Source organism: Sturnira hondurensis, unplaced genomic scaffold (assembly GCF_014824575.4).
Source record: "Sturnira hondurensis isolate 20B ecotype Veracruz unplaced genomic scaffold, ASM1482457v3 Scaffold0002101, whole genome shotgun sequence".
NCBI classification, from domain to species: Eukaryota; Metazoa; Chordata; class Mammalia; order Chiroptera; family Phyllostomidae; genus Sturnira; species Sturnira hondurensis.
The window spans coordinates 15912-38329 of NW_028074732.1; the positions used below are offsets into that span (position 1 = coordinate 15912).

At 36.1% G+C, this 22418-nt stretch overlaps 2 protein-coding genes across 2 annotated transcripts; one reads left to right on the top strand and one right to left on the bottom strand.

Annotated features, from left to right (window-relative positions):
* Positions 1-2523: 2523 nt before the first annotated feature.
* LOC118982795 (olfactory receptor 5B2-like) lies at positions 2524-3468 on the bottom strand. Its single transcript, XM_037039969.1, has one exon. The coding sequence runs from the start codon at positions 3466-3468 to the stop codon at positions 2524-2526; it is 945 nt and encodes a 314-aa protein (XP_036895864.1).
* A 15606-nt stretch (positions 3469-19074) lies between these two features.
* LOC118982793 (olfactory receptor 5B3-like) lies at positions 19075-20025 on the top strand. The gene has a single exon (XM_037039967.1). It carries the CDS (start codon positions 19078-19080, stop codon positions 20023-20025), a length of 948 nt encoding a protein of 315 aa, XP_036895862.1. The 5' UTR covers positions 19075-19077.
* Positions 20026-22418: the final 2393 nt, after the last annotated feature.

Genomic DNA, 22418 nt, shown 5'->3' on the forward strand with positions numbered 1-22418 from the left:
TATTCTTTTATCTAGATATTACAAACCATTTATCTTATTCCTCAGCTCCCACCACCTCTCCCACCTAAAGCAGGAGGAGAAAAATGGAGAAACACTTGTTAAATTCCCCATACAGAAGCACAGGCTCACTAAAACACTGAGACCTGATTGCAAGATTATATACTGTTTCCTCTCCCCCACACAACACACCACAATACTTGAAGACTATTTACAGGAGTTTCTTTTACCTGGTACATCATATCTACCTATTCAGAAAGATAATTACAGGGCATACCAAAAAGAAGAAATACAATCTGAAGAGACATCTGAAGTAGACTTCATTAGGATATTAGAACTATTCAGACCCGGAATTTAAAATAACTATGATTAATATGCTAAGTGCTTTAACTGATAAAGTAGACAGCATGCAAGGACAGATGGACAATATAACCAAAGAGCTAGAAATCACATTAAAGAAGTGCTAGCCTGGCACTACTAAACTTCAACACTTCTTATAAAGCTACATAATCAAGACAATGTACTTTTGGTGAAAGGATATCTACATAGATCAGTGGGATAGAACAGAGCTCAAAAATAGAACTATATAAGAATGGTCAACTCAAGTTTGACAGAGGAGCAAAGGCAATAAATTAGCACCACTTCTTTTGAACAAATGATGCCAGAACAACTGGATGTCCACATGCACAAAAAAAAATCTCTAGACACAAACCTCACATCCTTCATAAAAGCTAACTTAAAATGTATCATAGACCTAAATGTAAATTATAAAACTATAAAACTCAGGAAAACAAACCTAGATAATCTTTGGTATGGTGATGACTTTGTAGATATAACACTGAAGGCACAATGTATGAATGAAATAACTAATAAGTTAGACTTCATTAATATTAAAAAGTTCTCTGTGGAAAAACACTGTCAAGTGAATGGAAAAACAAGCCATAAACTTGGAGAAAATATTTGCAAATGACACATCTGATAATGGACTGTCATCTTAAATACACAAAGAACTCTTAAAACATCAGAATAAAAACCAAACAACTTGATATAGAACAGGCCCAAGACTTTAACACATATCTCACCAAGAACATACACAGAACACAAACAAGAATTTAAAAGCTGACCCACATTATATTCCCCCTAACCAGGGGAATGCAAATTAAAACAACAATGAGATATCACTATATACCTATTAAATGTCCAAAATTCAGAACACTGGCAATACCATACACTGGTGAGGATGTGCAGCAAAAGGAATTTTCATTCATTATTGTTTGGAATGCAAAATGGAACCACCACACTGGAAGACAGTTGGAGGTTTCTTTTAAAACTAGCCATAGTCTTACCATACAACCCAGCAATCATCCTTCTTGGTATTTACCCAAATGAACTGAAAACTTACATCCACACAAAACTCTGAACATGAATGTTTACAGCACCTTTCTTCATCATCTCCCAAACTGGAGGCAACCAAGATGTTCTTCATTGGATCAATGGATAAACTGTGGTACAATTATTTGGTACTAAAAAGAAATGATCTATCAAGCCATGAAAACACACACAGGAACTTTAAATGTATATTACTCTATGAAAGAAATCAATCTTAAAAGCCTACATACTGTATGTTTCCAACTACATGACATTTTGGTAAAGGAAAAACTATAGACACGGAAAAAAGGTCAGTAGTTGCCAGGGGTTTGGGGAGCAAGTGGTGACTAGATGGAATATAGAGAAATTTTAGGGCAGTGATAATACTCTGCATGATATTATAATGATAGATTCAATTCATTACACATTTATTCAAACTCATAGCATGTACAAAATGAAGAAAGAACCCTGAGGTAAGCTAAAAAAAATTGTGTGATTGTTTTATTCTTTTGTAAACTGTAATGTGAACATGATTCTACAAAATGACTCAGTCAAGACAGAAACGTTAATTCTTTTTAGGATATGATATTTATATGTTTTTCAATAAAACATGCCAAAAGAGTACATACTTTTATTTAAAAGTACATGATTCTTTTCCCCTGTTCAGAATCTTAGAGCAGTTATTCAATAAAAGAAATAATTATGATTGGACAAAATTTATGTATAATATTTTCATTAACTTAATAAGTTATTTTAACTAAAAACTAGCAATACTCTGTTTACCTCTGACAAGTTTCCTACTCCAATGTGAGGGCTCACGTAGTGCACAAATGTGTGCTTTTGTTCATCAGCTCATCTGGGCCCCTGTTTAACATGTATGTTTGCACTGGCATGTGGTAGAGAAAATGTAAGTGGAACAAGTAAACAAATCAAATACTAGTAACATTTGAAAAAACAGGTCCCAAAATTTCAAATGCTATCCCTTAACCATCCCCATTCAGGTATTATATTTCTGGATATGTTTTGTTTACTAGACAAAAACTTTTGAAAAGATAAGGATGCCATCTCAGGAATTAAAGGCAATGAGGCTTATAAGGTACATTATTGATGGGAAAAGTCTGAGAGACATTAAACAATGTTATTGTGCATACTGCAAGGTCAAAATCCCAACCCTGTAGAAAAATGTGCCTTCTCAACCACCTTCTTGAATGCACTCTTGACCTCCTTGTTCCTCAGGCTGTAGACCACTGGGTTCAGCATGGGGATGACCATAGAATAGAACACAGAAGCCGTCTTGTCTGTGTCCATGGAATGATTGGAGCTGGGCTGTAAGTACATAAAGATGACTGTTCCATAGAATATGGAAACTGTAGTGAGGTGAGATGCACAAGTAGACAAAGCCTTGCGGTGCCCCTGAGCTGACTGCATCTTCAAGATGGTGACCAATATGAATAGGTAGGAAATTAATATAACCAGGAGAGCAAAGAAGACATTAAAGCTTGACAGAAAAACAAGAAACACTTCACTCATGTGTGTATCTGAGCAAGAGAGAGCCATGACAGCTGGAACATCACAGAAAAAGTGATGAACCATATTAGGCTTACAAAAGACAAGGCTGAATATGTCCCCAACATGGAAAGAAGCATTCAGAAATCCACACACATAGGAGCCTATGACCAGACGTGCACACACAATTGACGTCATAGTGGTGGTGTAATGTAGGGGTTTACATACTGCTGCACAGCGGTCATAGGCCATGGATGCCAAGAGATAATTTTCCACAGTGGCAAAGCCTACAAAAAAGAACATCTGAGCAGCACATGCATTGTAGGAGATGAACTTACTGCCTATAAGTAACCCAGCCATGACTTTGGGAGTGACAGCCGAGGAGTAAGCAAAGTCCACCAGAGACAGGTTACAAAGGAAAAAGTACATAGGAGTGTGCAGACGAGAGTCCAAAAGAATCAACACGACCATCCCCAGGTTCCCAACCACACTTGTGAGATAGATGACAGTGAACATGATAAAGAGGGGGACCTGCAGCTCTGGGGCATTGGTTAGTCCGAGGAGAATGAAGTGTGTTACTTCCGTCCTGTTCTCCATCAGTGCTGTTTGGGAATCATAAGATGTCCTGTAACAGTGAGAAATAAAGAAAAACAGTGACCAGTATAAAGAAAATTGCAGTGAAAATGTATAAATGTACATTAAAATGTATAAATACCATGTGCATTATTTCATTAATAATATGTACTGCAAAATTATCTTGATCTAACATTAAGAGCTTTAGATACAAATGTGTGTATACAACAGGTAGTATTATAATTTTTATTTTACCATTAAAATTAAGAATGTGAGAGGTTAAGTTATATTCTACAGTTATACAACTGGCATGAATAAGATTCAAGACTCGAGGCTGAAAACCAGTTTCAAGCCAATCAAATTCTGTGTGCAGTTAGCTACCCTGTTCTCAGTATATTTAAAGGTGCAGGCAATAATAAAAATGATAGCATGGGGAAAAGGTTGAACTACAGTTGAATCTTGTTAATTCATTTGTTTCCTTTGTAGTTTAACTGATGGTCACTTCACACTTATGCTTTTGCTCAGCCTCCAGTAGGAGACAAATTAATAGCACACAAGATGACTTTACAACCGTATCCAATCATTTATTTTGTTTTTAATTCACCTTCTTCAGGGAAGCAGTAGGAAATTTCATAAGTATCATTAAATTCCTCACTAATGAAAGTGTTGACATTTATACTCCAGCCTCAACTCACTACTTTTTGAAAGTTCAAAGCATTTGTTTTTGTGCTCTAACAATTCATAGTGTATACCTTCATTAATACTGTATGCAAAAGTTTGCTTACCTGGCTTCTTGAAGAGGAGGGACAGTCAATCCCTGAATAGTAAGTGTGAATTCAGAAATTTAGCCTTAAAATAATGCATAAGTAAGGATAAGAAAGCAATATTTTAGGAGTGATCAAAAGGTCCCAAGTTCTCTGGGACAGAGAAAGATAGAGAATAAAAGAACAATAACAAGGACCCCCAACCCCGGGCTCAAGTCCCAAATCCACCATGAATTCTTACTGTGACCTTACAGGAGTCCCTTACCTTCTCCTTATCTGTAAAATAAACATAATAAAATTACTCCTCCTACATAATTCATGGGATTGTGGCTATAAAGAGCAATTAAATGAAAGTGTATAAAACAACTGAGGAAATGTGTACACTTTTAAACTCTCTCAATATATAATTTCACCTTCAGGCGATTTTCTTGGCCATGGCAGCAGGTTTCCTTTCCGTAGACACAAAGGCTATGTTCAATGTCGACTATTATCATTCATATTAATGTATGGTGATCAAAGAATCCAGCATGTAGTTCATTCCCTCTAAAATAAAATCATGTGGAGTGTTGTTGGTATTTCAGAGGACAGTGAAAGGGAGCCAGGAGTAAATTATAGAGCTATGGAGCTCTCAGGGAATGTGCCCCATGAGAACATCCACAGTTCCTCATCCCATCTTCTTAGGGAAGAACCAATTAAACTGCCTATGGGGATCTGACTGCATAGCAAGTGTGCATCATGTTTTGGTATTACTTACTTTTTTTTTCTTTTTTAATTGTCTAAATGCACAATTTACAAACAGTAAGATCCACACATTTTGTGTGTGTGTATACTTCTATAAACTTGCTCAAATCTGTATGGTTATATAATTACTACCAGAATCAAGATAATAGAACATTTCCATCTTGTATGCAAAAGCACAAGGTTCTTTGTGGTCAGCTCCTTCTCCTATCCAGTGCCCCTGGGTACCATTTGACTGTTTTTATGTGTAACTGCTTTTGCAAGAATGCCCTGTAATTCTAGCATGTGAGTGACCTGTAATCAAAAAATTATAAGGCACTGATAAAAGAAAATGAAGAAGATACAAATAAGTGGAAGCACATACTGTGTTCATTGATAGGAAGAATTAACATCATTAAAATGTCCATCTACCCATACCTCAACATGATAAAGGCCATATATGAGAAACCTACAACTAATATCATACTCAATGGGCAAAAATTAAGCTTTCCCGTATGATCAGAAACAAGACAAGGATGTCCACTTTTACTACTTCTACTCAACATAATATTGGAAGTTCTAGCCACAACAATCAGACAAGAAAAAAAATAAAAGGCATTCAAACTGGAAAGGAGAAAGTAAAGCTGTTACTATTGACAGATGACATGATAGCATGCACAGAAAACCCTATAGACTCCACCAAAAAACTACTCAACCTAATAAGTGAGTTTGAAAAAACAGTAAAATACAAAGTCAATATTCAGAAATTGAAGGCATTTTTGGTACACCAACAATGAAATATCAGGAAAAGAAACATTTACTATAGCAACAAGAAAAATAAAGTGCTTAGGAATAAACTTAACCAAAGAGGTAAAAGACCTGTACTCAGAAAACTGCACAACAATGAAGAAAGAAATTAAGGAAGGCACAAATAAATGGAAGCACATACCATATTCATGAACTGGAAGACTGAACATCATTAAAATGCCCATACTATTCAAAGCATAACCCAACCCCTATTAAAACACCAATTACATATTTCACAGATATAGAACAAATATTTTAAAAATTTATATGAAACCGTAAACTATCCCAAAGAGCTGCATCAATTTTGAGAAAGAACAACAAAATAGGAGGAATCACAGTATCTGAAATCAAACTACATTACAAGGCCACTTTAATCAGAATAGTCTGGTACTATCATAAATGCAGACACAGATCAAATGAACAGAATCGAGAACTCAGAAATAAATCCATGTCTCTATGGTTAATTAATATTTGACAAAGGGGGCACTTGCACAAAATGGTGTACAAATGATGTTGGGAGATCAGGACAGATACATGCAAAAAAAAAAAAGTAGACCACCAACTTATAGCATACACCAAAATAAAGTCAAGATGGATAAAAGAGTTAAATATAAGTTGTGACACCATAAACGTCCTAGAGAAGAACATAGGCAGGAAAATTTCACGTATACCACGCAGCAATATTTTCACTGATGTGTCCCCTAGGGCAAAAGATAAAAAGGAAAGAATAAACAAATGGGACTTCATCTAAATAAAAAACTTATTCACAGCTAAAGAAAATATCAGAAAAATGAAAAGAGAACTAATCATGTGGGAAAATGTATTTGCCAATGCTACCTCAGACAAGGGCTTGATCTCCAAAATATATAAAGAACTCACATGACTCTACACTAAGGAGACAAACAATCCAATTTAAATTGGGCAAAGGACCTGAATAGACACTTTTCTAAGGAGGGCATACAGAGGGCCCAAAGTCACATGAAAAAATGCTCAACATCACTAGCCATCAAAGAGATGCAAATTAAAACCACAATGAGATACCACTACACACTGGTCAGAGTGGCTATAAGAAACAAATCGACATAAAACAAGTGCTGGCAAGGTTGTGGAGAAAAGGGAACCCTAGTACACTGTCAGTGGGAATGCAGACTGGTGCAGCCACTGTGGAAAACAGTATACATTTTCCTCAAAAAACTTAAAAAGGATTTGCCTTTTGACCCAGTGATTCCATGGCTCTGAATCCTGAAATACAAACTCAAAGGAATCTACGCACCTCAATATTTGTAGCAATAAATATTGCTATTTATACAATAGCCGAGTACTGGAAAAAGCCTAATGCCCATCTGTAAAAACTGTGGTACAATTACACAATGGAATGCTATACAGCAGAAGGAAAGATGGAGCTCCTACCATTTGTGACGACATGGATGGAACTGGAGAGTATTATGCTAAGTGAAATAAGCCACTCAGTGAAAGACAAATACCATATGATCTCACTTGTACAACTTAATCGACAAAACAAAACAAAACAAAAAACAGCGAAACAGAATCAGAGACTTGGAAATAAAGAACAAACAGTAACCAGAGGGGAGAGGGAAGGGGTAATGGGGGAAGGAAGGGTAAGGCCCAAGTCAAGGAACATGTATAAAGGACTGACCCATGGACATGGACAACAGGGTGGGGATTGACTGTGAGACAGAAGGGCTGGGTGGGGCAGAGGAGAGCAACAGGAGAAAAATTGGGACATCTGTAATTGAACAACAATAAAAACAAAAACCATGTAGTTTCTTATTCACAATAGTCACATTTGAATGGCTTAAGAGCCACATGTTGCTGTCAGGTACTATGTGGAATGGAAGTTAAAACATATTTTCATCATGACAGGAAGTTCTATTGGAACACACTGATCCAAATGATAAGAAAAAAAACATAATTGTATTCAGGTTTACATAATATGAATGTATAGTCATCACACATCACAATTAAATTAAATAGAAAGTCCCAACATTGAAATTACTTTTTGTATCTGTTTTCATAAAGAGTTGTTTTTCTTCTAAAATGTAACAAGAATCATTTCAAATCATAAAAGGAAATGTACCTTGTAAGTGAAGAATATTAAAAACTCAAATCAACAATTTTTAAACCTCTCTTTACTTAATTTTAAAAGTTATTAACTTTAGCAAATATTTTATACAAAAAAATGAAATGTCCATGCTACCCTAAGTGATGTATAGATTCAATGAAACTCTTATCACTACTCCCAATGTCATATTTCACAAAATTATAATGAATATTTCAAAAATGTATATGAAAACAAAAGGCCTCATAAAGCATCCACAATACTGAGGAAGAAGAACAAAGTTGGAGGAATTGTTCTTATCTAATAAACAATATTATAAGGCTATAGTAATCAAAACTGCATGCTAGAAACATAAAACAGACACGTATATCAATGGAACATAACAGAAAGTCCAGAAATAAATTCACACTTTTATAGTCAAATTAATACTCAATAGTGGAAGCAAGCACATGCAATGGGCTAAAGACAGTTTATTCAATACATGGTGTTGGGAAAATTGTACAGATACATGGAGAAAAATGAAACTAGACCCCCTTCTTACACCACACAAAGAATAAATTCAAAATGGATTATAAACAAATATTATATCAAAAAGCATTAAAATCCTAGATGAAAACAAGCAGTAAAATCTCCAACATTGCTCACAGCAATATTTTAGCAAGTATATCTCTCCAGGCAAGGGAAACAAAAGAAAAAAATTAAACAACTGGGACTTCATCATAGAAAACATTTTTTGCACAACAAAGGAAATCATCAACAATAAAAAGACAAGCCATGGAGTGGGAGATTATATTTGCCAAAACACCTGAGAAGGGGTTAATATTCAAAATTTATAATGAATTCACAAAACTCAGCACCAAAAACACAGACAATCTAATTAAAAAATGAACAAAGAATCTGAATAGACACCTCTCCAAAGAGAACATACAGATGGCCAGTAGACATAAAATACTCAACATCACTAATCATCAGATAAATGCAAATTAAAACCATAATATAATGAAATATCACCTAACACCTGTCAGAATGGCTATCATCAATAAATTGACAAAGAAGTGCTGGTAAGGATGTGGAGGAAAGGGTATCCTTTTGGAATGTTGAAGGTAATGCAGGCTGGTGCAATCACCATGGAAAGCATATAGAGATACCTCAAAAACTAAAAATGCTTTGAACCCAGCATTCCCACTTCTGGGAATATATTCAAAGAAACCCAAAAGACTAATTCAAAACAACATAAGCACCCCTATGTTCATTGTAGCATTATTTGCAGTTCCCAAGATATGGAAGCAGCCCAAGTGTCCATCAATAGATGAGTGGATAAAACAACTATGGGATATTTTCACAATGGAATACTACTTGGCTGTAAATAAGAAGAAAATTTTACCCTTTACAACAGCATGGATGGACCTGGAGAACATTATGCTGAGTGAAATAAGCCAGTCAGAGAAAGACAAATACCATATTATTTCATTTATATGTGGAATCTAATGAACAAATTGAACTAACAAGCAAAATAATGAGAGACTCATAGACAGAGAGCAGAATGACAGCAAAAGGGTGGAGAGATAAGGGGGTGGAGTGATAATGCAAAAAGAAAAAAGGACTTGTGGACATGGGCTACAGTGTGGTGATTGCAGAGAAGAAGGAGAGAAGAGGGGTTTAAATGGTAATGGAAAAATACAATAAAAAGAATTTTAAAAAGAAATATGAATCCAGATTTTTTTATCCAGATAAACTACCATTTGAGTGTGATGGCAAAATTAAATATTATGAGACATATAAAAGCCAAAAGTTATTCTATCCACAGGTTCAGAAGTACAGTGAAAGTGTTTCTGCAATAGGGAAGAGATGGAATTTATCAGATTGGGGAATTTGAGATAAGAAATAGCATATTTTGTTCCTTTTTTTGTCTTGCTCATCTGCAGCAGGATGCCTTCTTATCTTCCATCTGCTCTCTTTATATAGTATGAATGATGAGATAGCACCTGCCTGTTAAAGGAGAGACCTATACAATTTTAGGTTTTCCATAAGCAGACCCTGAGTCAAGGATTTCATTTCAAGTAGTTTATTTGGAAATTAATAGCAGAAAGCACTAACAGAGTAGTAAAAAAGAGGGTCATGGATGGAAGGAAGTCAATTCAGGGTTTCATTAGTGAGTATGTTAAATATGTGGACAACTGAGTTTAATTATACCAAGAATCATGGGAGCACTGTAAATACATACCTGAGACTTATGCTACCTGACAGTTGAGGAATTTGTGTATATATTACTCTACTGCTATCTGTCATTTACTGATGACTTCCACTTGAGAAATTGCCTTGTCTGTCCATTGATTAAAAATATTCTTACAAAAAATAAATGCTCATTCCAAGAGTTGCAACTCTTTTTTTTCTTTTTTTTTAATATAATTTTTATTTAATTCTTGTTCACGTACAGGTTTCTGTCTTATATTCCCAACCCTGCCCACCCCCCGCCCCATGTTCCCCGCCTCCCTCCCCCTTCCACATCCCCACCCTTAGTTATTGTCCATGTGTCCTTTATACTTGTTCATGTGAGTCCATTCCCTTTTCCCCTATAATTCTCTCCCCTCTCCCCTCTGGACCCTGTCAGCCTGTTCCATATTTGAGTGTCATTGGTCGTATTTTGCTTGCATGTTTGGTTTGTTTAGAATCCTGTTAACAGTGAGATCATATGATATTTGTCTTTCACCGCCTGGCTTATTTCGCTCAGCATAATGCTTTCCAGTTCCATCCATGATGTTGCAAAAGGGTAGTAGTTCCTTCTTCCTTTCTGCGGCATAGAATTCCATTTACGCAACTCTTTTTTTTTCATAAGTATTTGCCTACCCAGAGAAAATGATTGACATAGGTTTGTAAATAGGGCACCAACAACCTATGTTACAGGGCAATAATTTATGACAGAAAGAAGCCTATCTGTCTAATATCTGAATCAAACTTTTTAGTTAACTTGTCAGTATTAAAACTAATTTAATCTCCATCCTTCTAACTCCTATGTTAATCTGTGTATTCACTGCAAATGAAGAAAGGAAAATAAAGATGTTATTTATAAACCTCCAAACAGTTCTGGTCATTTAGTATTTGGCTAGACCATGTAAAAGCATAAGGAGAAAAAAAAGAAAATGTTTTGTCTCTGAAAAGAAAATTTTAGCAATATTTTCCAAATATTAATAATTGCCATAAATTAAATAAATTACATATGCTGCTCATCTATGTACATTATGAGGAGAGATTTCAAAACACCAGAACTATCTTCTGGGGGGTGGGCCCTTTACAGTACAGGTTCCCCCCCCAGGTGAGAGAAAACTATCTGTATCTGTGTACCAGCTGGCATTGTGAGAGGCTACATCTGGATTCAGTGAAATTTTTTTGACTATTTCAATGTATTTGCCCATTTTATGATGAATGATTTATGAGTGCACCTGCCCACACCCTGCTGGGTATTCAGCAGTTTTTGACCCAAAATGGCATCACCCCCATGGCTCCACCACCCCTATTTAACCAATCTCCAATCTCACCCCAAGTGACACTTTTTTGTTTCCTCAGATGAAAAAATTCTTGAAGGGGAATGTTTTGGACAAGGTGAAACAAAAAATGGCAGAAGTACTAAAAAAGGCATCCAAATTAATGAGTTCAAAAACTGTTTTGAGCAGTGGTAAAAATGTCTCAATGGGTGTATTGCATCAAATGGAGAGCACTTTGAAGGTCACTTAAGTTTGAACAAGTAAAAATAAATCCACAATTTTTTATAAATAAATTCCAGGTTTTTGGGTCCCCCGTTGAACACCTTAATAAAAATGGGGTGGGTGAGGGGAACGACATGAATTGCTGAAAACACGTCTTTGTGCTATTCAACATACCAAACTCAACATATCAAACTATGTCCCTGTGTGCAGTTTAATTGCTTTTTCCTTAGGTAAGTAAGAACTAATGGTTCTCACAGGGGACTTGTTGCCTCAAGAGTAGCATGCCTGTACAATTTTCTCCTGATTCCCCCTCTGAAATCTTAATATGACTCTTCACAAGATTATTTAAAAGAGACTGGATTCTGAGCAGAGCCAGATTGGTCACCACATATTCAAATGAATGTTAATCCTTTTTCAGTTTACTCACTGGCCTTTCTTCCAACTATTTGCAGTAATTCTTTAAAGACAGTAAATTAAAATACCTTATGATAAATATTTATTCATTCTGAAAGAATAACCCCCTACTAAGTGCTTTTATAAACCCATCTTCATTTGCTATTCACAGACACAACACTGAAATTATATGGGAGAGATCATCTTATTATGTCTATATTACAAATAAGAAGACTTAGTTCAGCAGAAGGTAAATAACTTGTTCAAGTATGCAGAAAGAAATCCATGGTAGATGAAAGACTTAAAACAAGGCTTCCTAGCTCCATGTTCATGACCTGTTCACCATCTCTTCATGTTTCAGGGATGTTGGAAAGTTTTAATTGGTCCACAAGAGACAGTGTCTCCAAAATTATTTGTACATTCTTCCAGGGATGAATTTCTAATTTCAAACTCACATTTCAAGATTGCCTTTTTCTTCTCTCAAGGAACATGGTAAGCTTCTATATTCAATATGTAGCATTCAAATGTAAGTACATTTTATTCAGCAGATATGCAGTAATATTTATGAAATGCCATGTTGCTTTCCTTCAGAGGATGAGCAGAAACCTAGAATAGATAATACTCTGATTGAGTAGATCGTCAACGCATCCAGTTCACCATATATGTGGCTGTCAGTGAAGGATAGCTAATTTAGATGATGAAACAACTTGTCTTTAACCTCCAGAAGGGTCATCATGAAAATGGCAAGATTCTTCTATTTTGCATTTTATTGAAGGTAATAACTTTATTTTTTGCACATTTTAAAATTAAATGTATTGGGCTTAAATTGGTTAATAAAATGATATGGGTTTCAAGTATACGATTATATGATACATCATCTGTATATCTCATTGTGTGTTCACCACCCAAAGTCAAATCTCCCATCACGATATAATGTACCCCCTTTACCCTTCACTACTCCCCCAACCCACTTCTCCTCTGTTTACCATCATACTGTTGTCTGTGTTTATGTTTATATTTTTTATTCATTTGTTGTTTTTGGTTTTATATCCCACATATTCTTACTCCATTTTCACTATTATTTCCCCTTAATAGGCCCTTTTCATTACTTGCACATTTAGAAAACCTAAAAGTGGGGTGGTAAAAGGCTCAAGTCATAGAATTCATTGGAGAAGGGTTTGAATCTTGAATAAGGTCACAGTAGGTGGAATTTTAGTAAGGCACATAATCTCTCAAATCCTCCACTTTCTTAATTGTAAATAAGCCTTATGCATATGTATGTGGATATGTATACTCTTTCTTTCTACTTTTCTGTCTAATCTGTTATCTATCTCTTCATCTATCATTCATTCATCTGTCTCTCTGCCTATATGATCATCTGTCTGTCTTGTCTGATTTCTGCCTAACAATCTATAATATAAAGTAGTATGTAAATACTGTGTTACTGCTACTAACACCTGGATATCTGATTTGGGAAGAGATTTATTCCAGTTATGTGTCCTTGGACAAGTTAATACTTCTTTCTGCTCTTCTGTTGATTAATATACACAATTAGGAAGTCCACCTTGTGATCTGTGAAGATGCCTCATCGTCAACAATCTAACTCTATAGATAATTTACTTATTATATATTCTTTTATTTCCATTGTGGCAGTCTGAATAATTATGTTCAATGATGCTCACATTCTAATCCCTGGAACTTGTGAATATGTTCTCTGTGTGGTAAAAGGTACTGCATAAATGTAGTTAAGTTAAAGATTTTATACTCGATTATCCATGTGGGTCCAATAAGAACATACCAGTCATAATAAAATCTAGCAAATGCTAAGTAAAGAACTATAGCTTATACTATTATTTGAGTGATGTACTTACAAACATAAATATTGCAAATTTCAGACAAGTAAAATAATGTGCGCAGGGGCCAAGAGGAAGATGGTAGAAAACAGTAGTTTATCGGAAAATGGATGTCCTTCCAAAAATTACAATTATATATATAAAGATTTGAAACACTGTGCTTATTCATGAATAATCTGCAGCATTAGAGTCGATGCTGTAGACATAAATTCTCAACCCTCAGTCTTTGTGACCTTGCTAAGTGTTGACAGTAATGAGTAAAAATGAGTCTAAGATACAATAGGAGTCTTTCAACACAAGCTAAACTGTAGATCAAATGGAAAAAAAAATTAAGCAAAAAATGGTCTTGAAGATCCCTGAGTTCTCACAACAAATGCTTGACAAAGTTACTGATATGGAAGAGGCAGGACAGAGTGAGACATACTGGAAGAAACAAACAAACAAACAAACCAACAAAACCCTGAGTGGATCCATTGTGTAAAAAAGTGCAAATCAAAGACTAAAGCTACCAGACTCCAAAACCCATCCACACCTTGAAACTCCCATGTTGCTACTTAATCTTTCCTAAACCAACAGACACCATTTTTTCATTCTAAAGATGGCACAAATAAGGGACGCACTGAACATTCCCATTGTGTGAACTGTTTGCCATGATTATTTCATTTAATTCTCACAATAATTTTGACACAGGTTCCAATATCACCTTCATTTTACTGATGCATAAAATGAAGCTCGAGAAACTTCATTTAGGACCAATGTCTTCCAGATAAATGGTATGGCTTATAGGTGAAAGTATATGCATATCACCCCTGACCCCAATATTTTTTCTTTTTTATTTATTTAATTATTTTTCAAGTACAGTTTACTATCTATTACTCCCATCCCACCTCCCTCCCTCCCATTTCCACCCTTCTCAGTTGTTGTCCATGTATCTTTTATATAGGTTCCTCTAAATTCCTCCTCCATTTCCCCTGAAATTCCCTCCCCTCTTCCCCCTGGTCACTGTCAGCCTGTTCTCTATTTCAGTGTCTTTGGTTATATTTTGCCTGCTTGTTTGTTTTCTTGTTTAGATTTCTCTTAAAGGTGAGATCATATGGTATTTATCCTTCAACACCTGGCTTATTTCATTCAGCATAATGCTTTCTAGTTCCACCCATGTTGTTGCAAAAGGTAGGAGCTCCTTCCTTCTTTCTGTGGCGTAGAATTCCATTGTGTATATGTACCATAGTTTTTTGATCCAGTCATTTACTGATGGGCACCTAGGTTGCTTCCAACTCTTGGCTATTGTAAATTGTGTTGCTATGAACTTTGGGGTGCATAGGTTCTTTGGGATTGGTGCTTTAGGGTTCTTAGGATACAATCCTAGCAGTGGAATTGCTGGGTCAAAAGGCAAGTCCAATTTTAATTTTCTGAGAAAATTTCATACTGTTTTCCATAATGGTTGTACCAGTCTGCAATCCTACCAACAGTGGACCAGAGTCCCCTTTTTCCCACACCCTCTCCAACATTTGTTCTTTATTGCTTTGTTAGCCATTGATAGCCATTCTCACCAGTGTAAAGTGGTATCTCATTGTGGTTTTAATTTGCATCTCTCTGATAGCTAGCAATATTGAGCATCTCTTCATGTGTCTCCGAATCCTCTGTATGTCCTCCTTGGAGAAGTGCCTGTTCAAGTCCTTTCCCCATTTTTTAATTGGGTTACTTGTCTTCTTAGAGTAAAGTCCTGTGAGTTCTTTGTATATTTTGGAGATTAAACCTTTGTCTGAGGTATCATTGGCAAATATGTTTTCCCATACAGTTGGTTGTCTTTTCATTTTAATGCTGTTTTCTTTAGCTGCACAGAAGCTTTTTATTTTGATGAGATCCCATTTGTTTATTCTTTCCTTTATATTTCTTGCTCTAAGGGACATTATCAGTAAAAATGTTGCTGCGTGAAATATCTCAGATTTTCCTGCTAATGTTCTACTCTAGGACTTTAATGGTGTCACGGCTTATATTTAAGTCTTTTATCCAACTTGAATTTATTTTGGTGTATGGTGTAAGTTGGTGCTCGAGTTTCACTTTTTTTCATGTAGCTGTCCAGTTCTCCCAACATCATTTGTTGAAGAGGCTATCTTTACTCCATTTTATGTTACTGCCCCCTTTGTCGAATATTAATTGACTATAGAGAGTTGGGTTTATTTCTGGGTTCTCTGTTCTGTTCTATTGGTCTATGTGCCTGTCTTTATGCCAGTACCAGCCTGTTTTGATTACAGTGGCCTTGTAATACAGTTTGATATCAGGTATTGTGATCCCTCCTACTTTGTTCTTCTTTCTCAACATTGCAGCTGCTATTCAGGGTCCCTTATGGTTCCATATAAATTTTTCAAGTGTTTGTTCTATGTGAAATACGCCATTGGTACTTTAATGGGTATTGCATGAATCTGTAAATTGCTTAGGGTAGTATGGACATTTTGATGATGTTAATTCTTCCAATCCATGAACATGGTATATGTTTCCATTTGTTTGTGTCTTCCTTGATTTCTTTCTTCAGTGTTGTGTAGTTTTCTGAGTACAGGTCTTTTACCTCCTTGGTTAGGTTTATTCCTAGGTATTTTATTTTTGTTTTTGCTATATTGAATGAGATTTTTTTTCTTGATTTCTGCTTCTGCTGCTTCATTGTTAGTATACAAAAATGCCTTTGATTTCTGAATATTGACATTGTATCCTGCTGTTTTGCCAAATTCATTTATTAGTTTGAGCAGTTTTGGGGTAGAGGCTATAGGATTTTCCATGTACACTATCATGTCATCTGCAAACAATGACAGTTTTGTTTCCTCCTTTATGATTTGAATGCCTTTTATTTCCTTTTCCTGCGTGATCGCTGAGACTAAAACTTCCAATACTATATTAAATAGAAGTGGTGAAAGTGGACAACCTTGTCCTGTTTGTGATCTTAGTGGAAAAGCTTTTAGTATTTGTCCATTGAGTATGATGTTGGCTGTAGGTCTTTCATATATGGCCTTTATTATATTGAGGAATGCTCCCTCTATTCCCAGTTTGCTGAGTACCTTTATCATAAATGGGTGTTGTACCTTATCAAAAGCTTTTCCCACAACTATTGATATGACCATGTAGTTTTTGTCTTTGCTTTTGTTTATGTAGTGTATTACATTTACTGATTTGCGTATATTGAACCATCCTTGCATCCCTGGGTTGAATCCCACTTGGTCGTGGTGTATGATCTTTTTGATGTATTGTTGGATGTGATTTGCCAATATTTTGTTGAGGACTTTAGCATCTATGTTCATCAGCGATATTGGCCTGAAGTTTCCTTTCATTGTGTGTTTCTATCTGGTTTTGGAATTAGGATGATGCTGGCTTCATAAAAAAGAGTTCTGGACCTGGCTGGTGTAGCTCAGTGGATTGAGCACAGGCCTGTGAACCAGAGGATCGCGGTTTGATTCCCAGTCAGGGCACATGCCTGGGTTGCAGGCTGGTTCCCTGCAGGCCAACTCCCAGCAGGGGATGCACAAAAGGCAACCATACATTGATGTTTCTCTCCCTCTCTCCTTCCCCTCTAAAGATACATAAATAAAAAAAGATTTTAAAAAAAGAGTTCTGGAGTTTCCCATCATTTTCAATTTTTTGGAATAGTCTGTGAAGAATAGAGGTTAGCTCTTCCTTATATGCTTTGTAAAATTCTCCTGTGAATCCATCTGGCCAGGTCTTCTTTGTAATGGGAGTTTTTTTATTACTGCTTCAATCTCATCTGCTGTTATTGGTCTGTTCAGGCTTTCTACTTCTTCATGGAGTTTTGGGAGATTATATTTTTCTAGAAATTTGTCCATTTCACCTAGGTTTTCAAATTTCTTGGCATACGCTTCTTCAAAGTAATTCCTGACAGTCCCTTCTATTTCTGTGTTACCAGTTGTAATCTCTCCTCTTTCATTTCTGATTGTGTTTGTGTCCTTTCTCTTCTTTTCTTAATGAGCCTACTTAAAGGCTTGTCTATTTTGTTTATCTTTTAAAAAAAACCAACTCCTGCATTCATTGATCCTTAGAATTGTGCTTTTAGTCTCTATGTCATTTAATTCTGCTCTGATCTTGGTTATTTCCTTCCTTCTACTTGCTCTGGGCTGTCTTTGTTGTTGTTCCTCGAGTTCTTGCAGGCATAGGGTTAGGTTGTTTGTTTGAAATGTTTCTATCTTCTTTAGGTAAGCCTGTATTTCTATGAACTTCCCTCTCAGGACTACCTTCGCTGTGTCCCATAAGTTTTGGGTTGTTGTGACTTCATTTTCATTTGTTTCCAGAAACTTTTTTGATTTCTTCCCTAATTTCAATCTTGACCCATTCGTTGTTTAATAGCATACCATTCAGTCTCCATGCTTTTGGGTGTTTTGGGTTTTTTCCTGTGGGGTTGGTTTCTAATTTCAGTCCCCTGTGGTCAGAGAAAACGCTTGGTATGATTTCAATTTTCTTGAATTTGTTGAGGCTCGTTTTGTGTCCTATCATGTGGTCTATCTTTGAAAATGTTCCATGTGCATTTGAAAAGAATGTGTATTTAACTTCTTTGAGATGAAGGTGAGCCCAATATTTTATACCTAGTTCTGTACCTTCTCTTTAGAGTTGCTTTTGTTGGTTGTATTTATCTCTCATTCTGCATTTATCTCACTGCATCATTATATACATACACTTGTGAACTAGTCTACTCTGCAACCCAAAACATTAAACTTGGTGAATGCATTCAATCATTAACAATATAAATTAAATAAACTTTAAATCAATTTAAATTTACTAATGGCATTTAGTTTGGGAACCATTCTGACTGGGTCTAAAGCATGCTCTGTTAATAATTATGTATACCTGAATAAATTACTTAATACTTTGGGTGCCAAGTTACCTCGTATATGAATGGGCATAAAAACTAATTAATTTAATTGCAATAATGAGAGTATCAAATGAATATAAATGAGCACTATAGAAGTGTAAGCTATTAGTAGAATCAAAGACTCTAATTTGGGCAATAAATCCACTTCAGACATGTGACCTTGAACAGTTCCTTACTTTTTCTTTTGACTGGGTACACTCATATATAAAATTAAAAAGTTGGGAAAATGATTGAAAAATATTTCTGTACAAAAGCCTATTCCTGTATAGATGTTATCCACTAAATTGCATTTTCCTTCTCATGCTGTAGAAATGTAGGATATTAAAAAACAAATTATTGCTGTAATAAAATAATGCTATGTATTATTTCTCTACAGTTCTTCTTTGTTCATCCCTCTGTTCTCTTCCTTTTGCTACAGATATCTTGTGATTCTCAAATCATATCCATGGAGAACAATACAGAAGTGACTGAATTCGTCCTGTTAGGACTAACCAGTTCTCCAGAACTACAGGTCCCTCTCTTTATCATGTTCACCCTCATTTACCACATCACTCTAATTGGGAACCTGGGGATGATCATGTTGATACTGCTAGACTCTTGTCTGCACACTCCCATGTACTTTTTCCTCAGTAACCTGTCTCTGGTGGATTTGTGTTACTCATCAGCTGTCACTCCTACAGTCATGGCTGGATTTCTTCTAGGACACAAAGTCATCTCCTACAATGCATGCGCTGCTCAGATGTTCTTTTTTGCAACCTTTGCCACTGTAGAAAATTACCTCTTGGCCTCAATGGCCTATGACCGCTATGCAGCAGTATGCAAACCCCTGCATTACACCAACACCATGACAACAGGTTTGTGTGCACATCTGGCCATAGGTTCCTATTTCTGTGGGTTCCTGAATGCCTCCATCCACATTGGGGACACCTTCAGCCTCTCTTTCTGTGAGTCCAATGTGGTCCATCACTTTTTCTGCGATGTTCCAGCAGTCATGACTCTGACTTGTTCTGATAAGCATACCAGTGAACTGATTCTTATTTTTATTTCAAGCTTTAATATCCTGGTTGCACTTTTTGTTATCTTGATTTCCTACCTGTTCATACTTAATACCATTTGGAATATGCGCTCAAGACAGGGATACCAGAAGGCTTTATCTACCTGTACTTCACACCTTGTTACAGTTTCCATATTTTATGGGACTGTCATTATTATGTACTTACAGCCAAGTTCAAGTCATTCCATGGACACAGACAAAATCGCATCTGTGTTCTATACCATGGTCATACCCATGCTGAACCCTGCGGTCTACAGCCTGAGGAACAAAGAGGTCAAGAGTGCATTCAAGAAGGTTGTTGAGAAGGCAAAACTGTCTCTCCTTTGTTGTAATGCATAGAATCTGCAAAAAGTTATTTTATTCCTCTTAGATCTACTCCATGATATAACTCAACTGTTAAAGAACATTTAAGATATTAGAACAAAAGTTTCATCTAATGCTATTTACTTCTTTTGTTGAGGAATAGTTCCAATAATCTAAAATGGAGAGAAATATAATAATTGTTTTAAATGAAGTTTAATTAATGAAGCATATACTTTTGTTGGCACATTTTATCCAGAGCTCAATAATTATAACAGCTTAATAATTAATGTTTCAATCTCTGCGGAGTGGTTGGGAGAGAAAAAGCGTGTGCATGTGAAAGTTGCCAAAGGTGAATAGCCATGTTAGAATAAATGAGATACAGTTAAGTCATTTTTACCTTAGTCTATGAGTATCAATTCTTCACATTTTGTTTTAAAAATTGCACTGAAGTTAATAATAATATTTTTTAAATGGTTAATGCCACTCACTCATTTCTACTTCTGTTAAGCTAGGTCATATCTTATCACTTTCCTACCATTCATGCCACTTCACTCACATTGGTTTCTTTTTTTTATTGTCGTTCTCTTATGGTTGTCTCATTTTGCCCCCATTGCTCTCTCCTCCCCACTACTTGCTCTTGTCTCAGCTTCTTTGTATTTCCTGTTTCCTCTACACAGAATATTCCCACACTCATTTCCAATTGCTGGTTACATGTTACCTACTCTGCAGTGTGGTAGAGGACTGCCATAGACTACTTTATAAAGTAGTCACTCCCATCCATGGATTTTTCTTTTACCTTAAGTCTGCTCTGTTCCTCACAGTCATCATCAATGTTAAACTTTTGAATTCATTTATTCACCTGTTCATCTATTTCCCTCAACTTGAATGGAATGTCCTATTGAGCATTAGTTTAATCTGGTTCTTTCACTACAAATCAAGCTCTGAGACTTTATTTAAAAGGAATTTTAAAGTGCACTGAAACAATTCCAGAAATTTCAAACTCTATGGGTAGAAATAAGCTCCAGAAACCCCGTACACTTCAAGGGGGGAATACTGACCAATATCCACTAGAAAAAGACCCCAACTTTTTACAGAAATTTAGTAGTCTCAACTAACTTTCCATCCTAACACTAAACAGTCCTTCCTTTTCTGAAATTTTTCATACTCTTTGCCTGTGCACTTGCAGTCAACCAGCAATGGACAAAGGTAACTAAAGACAAATTAAAACATCTCCCCCACTTCCAAAGAAACTATTAATAAAACGTTTGCTAATCATACCATGACTTAGTGTTAATTTATGTTACTCAGTAAACTTAATCTCTTTTTAACAACTTGAACTCCACTGAAATGAAAGGTACTAAAGAGGTTTCCTTTGCTGCAAGTGTATGAGATGTGTTAATTTTGTGTGGGACAGTTTTGTGTTTGGTATGATTCAGGAGTGATAATGAAGACTGATGAATACGAAAACAGAATTCAAGTAGTTGGAACAAAGCCCCAAGGAAAACTGAAAAACTGAGTTACGTCCAGAGGAAGAAAATTGGATCCCATAAAGAAATATCTTGAGAATTCTGATCAAGATGGAGGCATAGGTAAACACCTCTCACCTCCTTGAACAGCTTCAGAAAAAACTGCAATTAGACTACAAACCAAATATCACCAAGTATAGTCAGAAAATCAGCCTGTATGGAAGTCCAACAACCAAGGACTTATAGAAGCTACATTCACCCAGGTGGGTAAGAAGGGTAGAGATGTGGAGATGGGCAGAGATGCAGAATGGGTGGTCCCAAACCCACATGGAGTGGGTGTAAATTGGGAGGAAGACCTCAGGAGAGAGAAATCCCAACTGCAGACCAGACCACCAAGTACAGGTTTCCAACGCTAGGAAAATAAGTCGCCATAACTTCTGGCTGTAAAAAACCAGTGGGGGTTGGGGCAGTGGAAGAAACTGCAGGATTCTTAGGAGACTCCTCTTAAAGGGCATGCAACAGACTCAAGACTTTCACTCCTCTGGGATTCAGCACCAGGGCAACAGCTGGAAGGGCACAGTGGCATATGGGGAGAAACTGAAGTGACTGTCACTCTCATTCTTTGTCATCAGCTGGATAGAGAGGATTTAAACCACAAGAATGGCAAAAATCACTAAATAGAAAAAGTTTAGGTTACCGAATGACTGTATTATCACCCATAAAACAACTATTTAAACAACCTGTATGACCTTGGCAGTGAAATATTAGAGTTTGCTTGTATGGCACCTAGTATTATTTATACTAACTAATATAGAAAGTTTCCCATAAGTCAGTCTATTCACTCCTAGGAGTGAGTCAGTAGTGAGAGGCTATATATTGAGGAAAACTAACAGACCATTCTAACACAATTTAATATCAGAATTGTTTATTTGTGAATCCTCACCCAGTCTCAAAATCACAACT

Bases quoted from the DNA above. Each gene is read 5' to 3' on its own strand.
- LOC118982795 (XM_037039969.1), bottom strand. From the start codon at position 3,468: ATGGAGAACAGGACGGAAGTAACACACTTCATTCTCCTCGGACTAACC.
- LOC118982793 (XM_037039967.1), top strand. From the start codon at position 19,078: ATGGAGAACAATACAGAAGTGACTGAATTCGTCCTGTTAGGACTAACC.